Source organism: Bacillus rossius, chromosome 3 (genome assembly GCF_032445375.1).
Source record: "Bacillus rossius redtenbacheri isolate Brsri chromosome 3, Brsri_v3, whole genome shotgun sequence".
Taxonomy (NCBI): Eukaryota; Metazoa; Arthropoda; class Insecta; order Phasmatodea; family Bacillidae; genus Bacillus; species Bacillus rossius.
The window spans coordinates 84,563,797-84,577,614 of NC_086332.1; the positions used below are offsets into that span (position 1 = coordinate 84,563,797).

At 36.1% G+C, this 13,818-nt stretch overlaps 1 protein-coding gene across 2 annotated transcripts in view; it reads right to left on the reverse strand.

Moving 5' to 3' along the window:
- LOC134530989 (SWI/SNF complex subunit SMARCC2) overlaps nt 1-13,818 on the reverse strand; it is an 87,984-nt gene that overhangs the window by 19,939 nt on the left and 54,227 nt on the right. For both annotated transcript variants that reach the window (XM_063366396.1, XM_063366397.1), the window contains exon 10: nt 13,369-13,580. In XM_063366396.1, the coding sequence (XP_063222466.1) occupies nt 13,369-13,580 (212 nt within the window). The remainder of the gene's footprint in view (nt 1-13,368; nt 13,581-13,818) is intronic.

Sequence of the window (13,818 nt, forward strand, 5' to 3'; positions counted from 1 at the left end):
AAAATAGTGATAATTCAATAAAATTGATTCAATTTTATTCATAAAAGTATACAGAGGTAGATTTTATCATACAAAAGATGGAAAAATTAAAAAAAAATTTCTTCCTCAAAGAATATAATATTTTTAATGCCTAACTGGTTTGGTTGCAAAAACTTATTACGGCTCAGTCTCAGGCCGAATATATTTCCTTATTTTTTCTGGATCAATCATTTCATCAATGTTTTGTTATGACGTTGTCACAAACTATCGTCCGTAAACCGACTTTACAGACAACCAATTTTTTTTATGTGGAAAATAGGTTTTACGGTGCCAGTGTTAAGACCGCATGCTGTTGCAGTTCTCAGAGTTAATTTAAAAAAAATTAAAAAATATTTTTTTAAAAAATTATTACAATAACATTAATTTTCAAAAAAAAAAAAAAAACTTATTTTAATCCTTTAAAGAATATAATCCACTTTAGAAATGTTTTTTACATGAATTTTTCATTATTTGAGGACATTGTTGATTCAACATTTATGCAGGAATAGTTTTTTTTTTTTAGAAAGTCATTTATTTACTTAGTACATACTCAAATTATTTTACATTGTGGAAGTCTCAATTCTTACTACTAGTATATTGATCCAGTTTATAAGAATAAGGTATATACGTAGTTAAATTTCCTATACAACTAGAATTTTTCTTACTCTACAGCCATTATTGTTTAATAAATATTAAAATGTATTTCATGAATTTGTAAACCAGACACTAATATAAAGGGATTGCTTAGTTCTCAGTGCTTTGAGTAATAACATATAATTACATTTTACCTTTAGGTATTCACACTTACCACAACAGAAGCTACAAAACCATCACAGAGCAGAACCACTCTGCGCGGAGGCCGTAGCCCAGCGACCCAGTTTTAATCCCCCTAATTTTTACCACTAAGGTTATAGTGGGCTGTGCACCATGTGGGTACTCATTCAGTGCTCATAAATTTAAGTTCTGATGAAGTGTTGGCATTTTACCCACAATTCTACCACAAGAGTATGACCTGTTAGTGATCACTGACACCGAGGTCCTCATAAATGAAAAATAATCATGTCAGTTCGAGCGAGTTTAATTTTGAATATGAATGCAACCTGCTTGCCATAAACATCTAAATAAATATAAATTTTCACTGAATTAATCATTTAAATTAATTCTATATAAACACTACAAGTCAAAATATGTGTGTCACAAGCAGGAATTAAGATTTTACGAATACAGTAAAACTCAGTTTAGATGTTTTTCAACAGACTGACTTCAAAAACTTCTTAGTAGGGAAAATTTCTTAGATGGGAAAAGGAAAATTTCTATCCTTCATAGTTCACTAATAGTAGGCCTAAACGCATATAACAACAAAAATTATAAATGCTTTATTTAAAAAAATCTAACTTAAATATATATTGAATAAAAAAGAACAAAAATGTTCGAATTGAAATTGGAACATTTTAAAATTAGTCAGAAAGTAAATTTACACATAAAACACATATTCTAAAATTGTGGTCAGTCCCAATTTTATCTGATGCAATATTACTGGTAAATAATTATTGAGGAAAAAAAAACAAACCATATTTTTAATCAAGTTTAAATATCATGACAACTAAAAAAGTATTAAAGAATGAGAGTACCAATAACTACCCTCTTTTATTGCATAATCGTCACACGTGCATAATCGTCGCACCTATATTTTAAGGCATCAAAATTTGGATAAAAAAACCTCTCGCGTAAACGTCGCATTGATGTTTTTGGTCCCGCTATTATATTCCGAGTGCTTTGTGTGGGTATTTTTTCCGTATAAAACGATGTATTTTAAAGTAGAAATCTAATATTTATTCGGACATTACCACTTACTTATTTAATTAATGGAAATACGAAGTTATCTGATGTGTAAATTTTCTTTTAAAGACTTTTTAAACGTTATAACCTTTATCTGTTTGTCTGCGTCGCCGCGGTGTACCGCTTATAAAAATGTAGCCAGCGCTAGTTGGCATCATTCATGTTTGGTTAAGTTGCTTCCCGTATAGAGCGTGCACACGTAGTCAAATATCAATATCTCGCAGATTGCATGCAACAAGCGCTTTCTGTAGAGTGCCAAGTTAACTACATCTGATGGCCTGCACTCTTTCATGGTAAGTGTGTACTATGATAGTTATGCGTTCATTAGGGCTCGCATTCGGGTCATAGTTTTTTTTTTTCTATTTAAAGTTGAAGAAAGGTTTTTGTTGAATGAATTATTAATTTAAATTGTTTGGCGTGCCCTTTTATACTTCACTTTTTAAATAAACGTACTTTCCATGAATGGGTTTTGCTTTTATGAATAACTTTAACTAAAAAAAAAAAAAAAAAAACTTTTTTTTCCGCATAAACATTGTACCCCTACTTTTAAAATTAATTTTAGTATAACATGTGCGACGATTATGCGATAAAACACGGTATAATCAAAAAGTACACTTCAACCACAGCGTGCAAGCTATCAAATATACACTCAAACCTCTCTGAAACGACCCCTGACGGTTCCCAGGAATAGGGTCATAATAGAGGGGAGGTCATAATAGATGTTTTCCGAAATTTTCAGTTGATTTCAACACACCCCCCCCCCCCCTCCCAAAACGCTACTCGCTATGAAACCAGCCGTACAATGGCAGGATGCTGTCACTCACAATGCTAGACGGCTTTGCTTTAAACCCACTTCAACCTTCATTACAAGTCCGTCATGCTACAGGCCACCTCTAAAGAAAATAAGTCAAAAGACAGTTTATTTTTACTGTATAGTTTACATGTACGTTTTCTGCTTGCCGTAGTTAAATACACTAGAACCCCGATGTCACGAACCCCGGATTTAACGAAGCAGTGATTTTATGAATACATTCTCGGGAACCGTCAAAAAATTGGACATTTTTACCAAAATGTGATTATCAGAAGAAGGAAAAAAAAAAAAAAAATGAAATGAAAGATCATTAATATCTGTTAATTTTAACACACAGTGTATTTTTGTGTCGGCTTTAATACTTTCAATAATGTTCATGTAAGAATAACAAAAAAATAATGGGACATTTCCTTTAAAAATATGGCAGCGGTAGGTTCTACAACGCGAGTGGGTGCACACGAAGCTCGCCCGGCTGGCTGGCGGGGCAGCGGCTTCATGATGCATAAGCTCACCCCTCCCTCTCCTAGGTAACATTCTTCAAAGCTAGCTCATCCCTCCCAGACACACAAACCATCTAGTGTCCTCCCTTATAACACCCCAACTTCGCTCCCCTTTGAAAAACCTTCAGTGAGAAAATGCTCTATTCACTCTCCCTTCTCCCCGTTGTAAATATTTTCGGACCCCTCCCTTCTCCCCAAACACGCCCAAAAAAAAGGATGTCAAAATGTCACTTTTCACACCAAGTTCGAGTTCAGTCATCTCTGGCAAGGAATTTAGCTTTCAAACTTAAATATAAATGTATTTTAATAGCAAGGGTCCTATGAAAAGAAATATACCAAATAAAATCAAGCTGCTGTCACCAAACAAAGCACAAAACGGCCCAACGCGTGGTCGCTTCGTTATTGCTCGCGCGAGAGGCGAGAATGAAATGTTAGAAGAAAGATAAATGCGGGGGAGACAGACGGCAGCCAGTGTGTTTCCTGCGTGGGGAATAAGTGGCGTAGCCTTTTTTTTTATGCTGGGTGAAGCGACCTTTTTCTATCAACCCACGGGAAAAGATAATTGCTTGAGTTGTCAAAATAAAAATCACTGCGGCAGTTAATACAAGTCGAGGCGGGCGTGCATTCAGTCGGTCGCTGTGTATATCTACTCGAAAAACATAACATCTCAATTCATAACAAGATTCCTTATAACCTACACGTATTGCCGAGTGTTTTCAGCCTGATCCATGCCCCTTTTTTTGCGGACACATAAAGCTTTTATCAACTTGCTGACAGTTTTAATATATTTTTACTCTCGTTAAAATGAAGCAGATAACGTGATTGTTAACAAGTACAAGCAGCATCCGAGATCGACCGCAGCGCACAGTACGGGCAGAGAGTGAGCAAGGGCGAGCGAGCGGCCGACTACCATGTTCACACGCTGCGTTCGGAGGGTTTTTCCTGCATTGTATTAATAGTAATTAATATTTATGGTATTTTATTTAGTAAGTCAGAATACAAAAAATCGAAAGAAAAAAACCCTGCATAAGTCATCAACAATAGTTCATAAATTCAAGCCAGAAAATATACCAAATCGGACTTCAAAAAGTAAGCAAACATTGTCAACCGATAGTAATCAAAATCAAGAGAAATCCCTCAGGTAGCTTTGCCTTAACTGCGTACTACATTAAACACTCGCAAAAAGCTAAACGTAAACACGTTGCCACAAAAACCTTTATCTGCACCCTGCCGGCAAAGGGACGTGGAATGGGGGTTGTCAAGCGCTGACAGCGGTCAACAGGAAGTGGTATCTAATTAGATATGCGCTGCCTACGGCAGCACAGCACTCGGCAAGAGAAACACAGTAACACGCTACTCACCACAAGAAACTTATTTTCTGTCCGATTTTCGGCAATTTTTTCACGGTTACTCGAAATTGTGTTGTAATAGAGAGGTGGTCGCAATAAAGGGGGTCGCAAAAAAAAGGTTTTACTGTAGTTTATTAGGCACAAGACAGAGTACACAATCAAAAAGCAATCGATTTTGCTATCTGACTACGAGCACATGATGTCAACCAGCACTGTCTACAATATTTTGTGTGCTACACAGCGGTCGCAGAACAGGTTGAGAATGTAACGTTTTAAAACGTGCCCGAAAAAAAATATGATTATTATTATTGAACTACCATATTTACCCACATATGGGTAGCATTTTTTATGCCGATTTTCAGCTTAAAAATATGTAGTGCAACTCAACATTGGGTAAAAAAAAATTTGTTACTGCAGTATGTCTTGAGTATGTGTGTAAATAATTCTCATGTGTTGTTTTAAATAAGTATGTTCCAAGTAAGTATAAATTGTTTAGTTAAAATATCTGAGCAGTGTGTGAAAACCACAATGAATGGCGCCATTGTGTTTTGTCTACTCGGTTGGGTCGCCACACCAGTCGTCCAGCCACAGCTGGCGCCAGCGAGTGACGTGACTTGCTGGGCTGGCATTATGCTGGAAGAGGGAAAATCTCAAAATAAATAAATGAGTTTGCGTGTGTGCATTTTGTGAGTTTGTGTGGCCATATAGCGGTGTTGGCGGTTCTCCCTCCCACCTTCTCACTTGTAAATTTACTTGAGATTCCTCAACTTTCAAATACAACATTCTATGACAAAACTACAGCCATTGTTGGTGCTTTGAAAGCCACACATCAAAGCCTGGACTTTTATTTCTTCAGCTCTGTAATATGTGTGCATGCTAGTTTTATAAAAGATACTGGCAAGAAAGGGTAGCTTGCTGCCTTTTTTTCTATTCTGGAAGAGGACTGGTTTAAAAAACTACAATAGCCAGGAAGGGACACATTGTCTTTTGTTATTAGGAGGGGTAGTAAATCAGTAGGGGAGAAGCAGAGATAAGTGGGATGGCCTCACTTCCTTCTACACAGTAATAAAGTAGCACAGAAAGCAGACAAAAAGAGGTTGGAGGGTTAACACCAGGGCCGTATTTCTTACGCACCAATAAGCTGAGACATGAAACAAAGACTTCACTTGTACTCGACTGTATACAGATATACGGTGCGACTCAAACTGAAGGCAACCCTTACCGTGATAAAGTTGTAGTTTTGAGACCCATATTCAGGGTGTCCACCAATATTTACAAAATATTTTCCAGTACATAACAAAAAATTCCAGTACATTTTCCAGTACATTCAAAAATATCAAATTAATTTCTAGTTACTTCTCAATTTTGAAAATAGCATAAATATAGATGCCTCAATTTAATTTTCTTAAAACCACGAAGAACGTAGACTTGATTCATAGTTTAATTACACATAATAAAAATAACATACAAAATATAGTCCATTTAATGTATATAAATGGAATACTTTTAAAAATACTGCAGAGCAAACTTACCCTTTAGAGTAGTAGCAAGTTAAACTGTTTCAGTACAAGTGTCTATGTATTTCTCTTGAAAACCTTGCTAATACTGAGTACACTATGTATCACTTATAAACAATGTCCTCAATGACACCCACGCCATTCAACATTCTGGAAATTACAACTATGCCACAAGTAATTGTTCAATAAAAGTTAACCAATGTACGTTCTTGATTATTGTAATCAGTAAACCAATTTTGGGATTTGTGTTTCAAAATTAGTTCAGTGAATTAAAATATGCCTACGCCTATAATACATAATTTAAGCAAGTATTATTGCAAACCAAATTCAGATTCTATAAATTTATTTTACAAGAACACTGCATTGCATCACTTATTAATCCAAATCCATTTCTAACTGCTGCTTCAATTTTTCAACATATTTATTTTTGCTGAAATTTCATTAAGTGCCTTTTCCTTCTCTTCAATTAGTTTTCTTTTCTTTATTTCCAGTTGTCTTATTTCCAAAGCCATTCGTTTTCTTTTATCTTGCTTTTGCTCTTCTGAGTCTTTCTCCTGTCGCTGTTTTTCCAGGGCTTCTTTGTATTTACCATTGGCATTTCTCATTGCAAACACAACAGACTTTGTTATTTCAATATTGTCCAAGCCTCCCTTCACAGTTACAGAATCATGAATCATTCGCTGTGCCACCAGTGACTGTTCCTTTAAGTTTTCCACCAAACATTCCCTGTTAACTGAAAAACCCCTTTCTAGATTTGAGTTGCCATGTGACATGATGAGAATGAGTTTAACAAAGTTTTCCAGATTTCTGTATTCTACCTTGTGCTCAAGGACTTCCATCCAAAATTTATCTAAACGTATATCACTTCTTGAGTAGTGAATCATTTGATATTTGACGCTTTCTCTAGAGCACAAGTCAGTATACTCACGTTGTATTTTATCTGCTACATTGCCTTCCATTACATTCCTTGAAACAAGGGTTTCAAGCATGGGCGTAGATCCCGGGGGGGCCAGGGGGGCCCGGGCCCCCCCTGGAATTAATGGGCCCCTCCTTGGGGGGGCCCACTTGGTGATTTTAAAGTTAATGGTGTACACAGCATATATATCAGATTATTATTTACAACGACGACAGACACTTTGACATGCTTCTTTATATTCCTACCTTTGAGTTCCGTAGTTATTTTCCCCTACCCCTTCTGCGAAAGCCATGGTATGGAGTTTTCCAGTGAGAACTTTGAAACCCTTAATTCCTAGAAACCGTTCATTCCAAAGGACGAATCTAGGGTAGGGTTCCGTTAGCATTTCCTCCCCATTGATACCCACACTACCTTGTCCTCTGAAACGACAGTATTATAGGTTTCAGGTAGTCTGTTTTTAAAGTGGTTTTGCTCTCGTGTGCGCCAGTCTTCTGCTTTCTTGGCAAACATCAACATGGAGGAAGAAACGGAAAACAGAATCTGATTCTCACCTGGTATGCTTGATTGTTTTATAAGTAGTGACTATTATTTAGGTAATATATTTTATTTAAGTGATTATGTAACGTTATTTTTTCCAGTAAATAAACAACTTAATACTTTAACAGTAATTATAGCAGAATTTAGTTTATTTACGAACTGAAACTAATATACCATTACTGGAATTTTTTTTAGCTCATCTCCATTCTGTAAGGCTAGCTGCTCTGTACGTTACATGTGAATATACAGGGAATAATTTTTTTCCTCGTCAATATGGAATTTAAAATCACTCCCCTTTTATTATCAAACGATAATTTTCACAATTCATGGCCGATAATCACTTTATAACATTTGTTATTTGATAACTGCAACACTGCACGAGTAAACAAAAGTAAGATTGAGAAAGAAGTATTTAAACGTTACACATCCGTATTTAAGTTAATAAGGAAGCAAACGCGTCTCTTTAATAACTAATCAAGCGGTATATTTTAACTAAATAATATTCACTGCCAAAATACTGATTATACTAAAAATAAGCCGAGAAATGTATGTGGTTCAATTAGCTGTAGGATAAATTTCATAGTTCTATCTACGAGATTTTTCATTTGTGTCATTAAGTTTTTTTTTCTTTTTTACCTGGTTGATGCCTTTACTAAATAAAAGAGTCTTTAAGGGTTTTAATATGACTCGATCGTTCATTTGATGTTGATCCGTTTATTAGCTTTGGAGCTTTGGGTTTTTAGGGCGCATCAAAAACTGTGAACAAAGAATTTCACGAACAGCATTTGAATTGCAGTAATTATGTGATGTGGCATAAAAAACCTGACAAAGTGCGAGTCGAACTCGCGCACGAAGGGTTCCGTACCATTATCTATAAAAAGGCAAAAAAAATCATGTCTGTCGTATGGGATTGGGAGCCCCTCTTAAATATTTATTTTATTCTGTTTTAGAATTTCTTGTTATAGCGGCAACAGAAATACATCATTTGTGAAATTTTATTCTGTTTTCACGTTTGTTGTATGGGAGCCCCCTTAAAAATTTGTTTTATTTTAATTTAATCATTTATTTTAAAGTGAATATATAACTAAATATTCTGTGAATATTTCAAGCGTCTACCTGTTGCAGTTTTCAATATCAAGCAAAAACGAACAAAAAAATCACGTTGGTTGCATGGGAGCCTCCTTAAATATTTATTTTACTATGTTTTTAGTATTTGTGTCTAACTATCACGGTTCATGAGATACAGCCTGGTGGCAGACGGACAGACAGACGGACGGACAGCGTTATATTCACGTATATTATTTTAATAGATTTTTTCATGGATATTTTATGTATTTAGGTTAGCAAATTATACAAACATGTTTGAGAGATCATTTCTTATAGTCATTAATTAATAATTACTAAAACATATGTTGCTCTGCTTTATTGTTAATATCACTTACGTAAAAATAAAGTGTATAACATACGAGCTTATCATCCAGAGAAGACTTGTTTCGGTTGACCTCTAGCGCAAAATTCTTAAACCACAGAATTCACGGGCCCCCCCTGGAAATCCTACAGATTTGCGCCCATGGTTTCAAGAGTTTGTCGTAGCCTTGTATTTCCTTTATCTGATGCAGAAATATGCGGACTAAGGCAAGAAACAGATTCTGTAAAAGAATACTTTAATGGTGACCTCTCCATACATTTCTGGATAAATAACTTCAGGAATGTTCTGCAGTCATTTTTGAAGACAAGAATATCTTTTTCAGTAGCACCCTTACATTTCTTTAGAGATGACCTCGTCGCAAAACCAACATCAATGTCTTTAGAAAGCATTAGAGTTTCCTTTTTTCCAATGTCAATCTTCAGAAAATTTGAGCTCATTACTTCAGCTCTGACTATTCTTGTCATGATATTCCGTACAAGATCAGACAGTGTTTCAAACAAGAATGGCACCATTGGACTGTCCGTCTGAAACTCTCTCAAGAAGGGCTCGACCTCTTTGGACAGAGACTGAAAAAAAGTCAGTTTGGCCAATAATAACCTATCTTTGAGACTACTAACAACAGTTTTGAAACTATTGCATTTGGGTTCCATTGGAGTGCCTTCAACTGTTTTTACATATTTTTCTATGCAAGGAAGAACCTGCAAGGCTCTTGATACAACAATGTCATTTTCAAGCCACCTTACATTGCAGAACTTCAATGGGAAAACAGAGCTTCCTGTAACCTGAATGTAATCTCCTCGCCTAGCAGGGGAATCTTTGAACAAATAATACAAAGCTCTAAGAAATTCATTTAGATTCCATTCAGTTCCCTTGAGCCCTACCTTAAATGCATTGTGCAACGTGTGCAACCCACACGATCCGATATCAAGCAACTTGGGTCCATCAACCTCACAGGACGAGAGTTCACTGTTCAATAATTTTTGAAGTTTCAAATTAACATTCGGTCCATCCATAGACAACTGCATAATTTTATTCAGTGATATGCCTATCAGTGCCTCTTTAATGCCTTGAAGGAGACATTCAGATGTAGAATGCTTCAAAAAAACAGATGTCAAGTACCTGGTACATACAGTATTGGTGTTACAATCCCAAAACCGTACAGCTACATCCATCTGCTGGCTCTGTGCTACTTTGTTTAGGGATTCATCAAAGCCTAAAGTAATCTTACTACATGTTTTCAACAGACCTTCTAGCTCATTCTTGAAGTATGGTGCTAGGCCATAAACAATTGAATATGCCATTTTAGTCCGGTGGAGTTGCATGCTATTGGCAATTTCACATGTTGGGAACATTTTCTTAAAGAGGCTGCAATTTCTTTCTGCTGAGCGTAAGGATGAGTGGTTTAGCACCGTGGATAAACACCAATAAGCCTCTGCCTTTGTAACACTGTCTTTAGTCAGCATTCTTTTCAGACCACTACCTTCAACTGTGTGTAAATGTGATTGTTGTATGTCAGGTGATTGAAATGGTGACGATTCAGATTTTTTGTTTACTGGCATGCTTAGTATGCTCACTGACTCACCAACTGACGTTTCTTGTCCAATGCTTATTTTACACGTATCTTGACTGGATGCATATGTAGACACAAATGATGAATCAAGTGCAAATGACGTAGAGGCATGTATAGCAGACGTAGAAGCGGTTGAAACAGATGTTGAAGCAGTAGATGCAGAAGTAGGTAAAGCAGATGTTGAAGCAGCAGATGTGAAATCAGGTACAACAGATGTTGATGCAAATGAATACATCAATGGTGGTGTTGAGTTCTGAACTTTAATTCTTGACAAATGGTCCTTTCCTTTGCTATGAGAAACCACCGCACTCCTACCCATACTGTCTATAGCAAAATGTTTGTTGCATACTTTGCATTTAGCTCTATACAAGTCGGTTGTAACAAGGGTTAGCCAAGTGAATTCTTGCTCCCACTTACTATTATATTTTATTTTGCCTCGTTGCGAACGCATTATGATTTATAGGAATTACAGACACTGGAGTGTATGTTGAAATGACACTAGTTAACTTGGCCTACATGACCAATACTAGACAAAAGTATCGAACATAACACAATGTGAACATCACTTACGCAGCATACGAGAAGCGTCACATAAAAATAAATAAATATTACATTAATCACAACAAAGAAAATCACACTTTTTGTGGACTACACGTCTCTTTTGCAAATCTGTAATTCTAGTTAATTACCGCGCTGCGGAAAAATACTGTCATAACCCATCTCTCACGGCGCACTTAGTAGTATCAACACCTTTGTCTAGAGAATGTTAACAAAGAGTCCGAGGTTATCCCACGAAGAGTAACATTTCAACTGAAACAATTTAAACAGTGAGAGAAATATTGTGTTCTCTTTAAAAAATGTCCGAAAACAGTAACACTACGGCCTATCCACCAAATCAACTTGCCAACGAACTGCGGTAACTTTTACCGCCTTTTGTTTCTCGCACCAAGAAACGACAATTCCTCATACTACACGCCATAAAATTCGTTCCCGTACAGATTACCACCCAAAGCTACCAGTTTAGAAGTGCCACTATTCTCTTACGTCCTACAATATTGATACAGCACAGTAGCATCTAGCATTCCAACGAGCCGAGACATAACGAGCGTTTCCGAACATGGGCTTGGCTATCACAACGACGTTATCGTCTATCGTTTCGAATTCCCGGATGGAAACTTTCATTTCCCGCACATTCCCGTATGGTAAAAAATCCCCGTACATTTCCCGTACTTCCCGTATTTTCCCGTCTGGTGGACACCCTGCATATTATAGCTGCGACCCATATTATGGCTGCTCATACACAAGAGTGACTCTTCTGCGAGTAAGTACTGTAATATTTTTGGTCAATTAAATAAGTAAATGGCAATTTCCTAACAAATAATAGATTTCATTAATTTTTTTAAAATTATATTTAGGGGAACCAAAGTTTTAAATGAATTTTTTATATGGGAAATAATAATGCACATCTTATGAAGAAAATAACAGTGCCAAAAACATTTTAACGTATTATTAGAGATGGTGATTTATAGCATTTAAAATAATAACATTTAGCATTTTAAATTTGAAATTTAGCATTTTGTAGCATTTTTAAAAACAAGATTTAGCCAATTCTCTTAATTTACATTACTGAAGAAAAGAATATTTTTAAAAAGCATTAAATAATACACATATTAATTATTAACAACCACAGAAATAAAGGTCTAGCACAACTACAAAGATAGCCTATCTTGGCAGGTTTTCAAACAACTTTTTAGTACTTATGAGTGCAATAAATTGAATACTTAAAATTACAATAAATTTTTTTTAGCCGTGTTCATGGCCATAGTTGATGTAGAGTGCACAAATAATGTTATTGGAACTCGTTTTTTCAATTTTTTTTTTCAATTCTCGCCTTTTTTTGGTTTTCGATCATGCCAGAAACCGTTGCTTGCCGTTTTACAGACTTTTTTCCTTCATTTGATTTCATTTCTTAGTGAATCTTTTTTTTGCAGCCTGATGTCCCTCAGATTTAATGTGCTTTTCAAGTACATCTCCGCCACTCCAGGCCGCGATTACATAAATTGCACATTAAAATATTTGTATCACTTTCGTAGAACTGTTCACTTTTGTATTCATTTATGCGATCGCGAATGGAAATTACGTTTCGTCCCATTTTTACCACGAGAAATAACAGTATACAACACATTCACCAGTATGCACGTATTTGTAAACACACCACCTTCCACAGACTACACAAGAATGCAGCTTTCACGTGAAACACAGCCAGAAAATGGGACTTACAATTGTTAGTGCGATGCAGAGATGTCGCAATATGGTGGCCTAAAAACTTGTACTCAGCAAGATGACGGACACTCTTCCAGCTAGTTGTTCTTTGCTTTGTTTACAATCGCGAGGCACGGATGGCCATTCTTAATTCAATATTTACGAACAACAGTGTTGTGAATGACGTGACAATTAGATACTTGTGCTGAATATGCCATAAAATGATGGTTTCTTTTGATACTGAACTGAAACGAAATACAATCGGTAAATAAATTGTGTAGAGCGAAGACGAATCTACGTTTTTTTACCTTTATTTAGCATTTATCTCAGAATAGTCTAGATTTCGCATTTTATAGCGGAAAAAATATAATTTAGCATATTTTTGCATCTATTTTGCGAAAACGAAAAATCACCATCCCTACGTATTATAAAGTAAATCACATTGTGTGGGATCACCTCAAACAAGTTTTACTGTACTATTTTCCAATACTTCCAAGTGCATATCCTTAGCAATCTAAAGTTTTGAATTGCAAACTACTAACACAATCAAATTATTTGAATGTGAAGAAGAGCACAACAGCAAGTTAAGAAGACCAACATGGTGGACTGTAAAAACTCACTGGTCTAGCTTTAAGCCAAAGTTGGATCCCGGGTCGATGTCGAGCTTCTTCGCCAAGTCTCGTTTGTCTAGGTCCAGCAACGTCTTGGCCGCAGATGGCTGCGGGGTTTTGGGGGGGTTGACCGGCTGCAGCCCCGATGGTGTGTCCGACAGCACGTGGAAGTGAGATGTCGGAGGTGGGCCCATGGGTGTGGGCCGGCTGTCTGAATCCACCTGGTCACCATGAAAAAGCCCAAAATTTATGTACAGTTCCAGTTAGTAAACCGCAGGTTCAGATACTTGTATTTAAAAAAAAATCCTGCATCCACTCATCATTGAAATGTCTCACATAAACATAAAATTAGAAGATACATAAAATAATAAACTACTGTAATTATCAACATACAAGCAGAAAAAATCATGCAAGTATTAAGATTTTAAATCTGCATCTTGTCTTATATGCAATACTCTA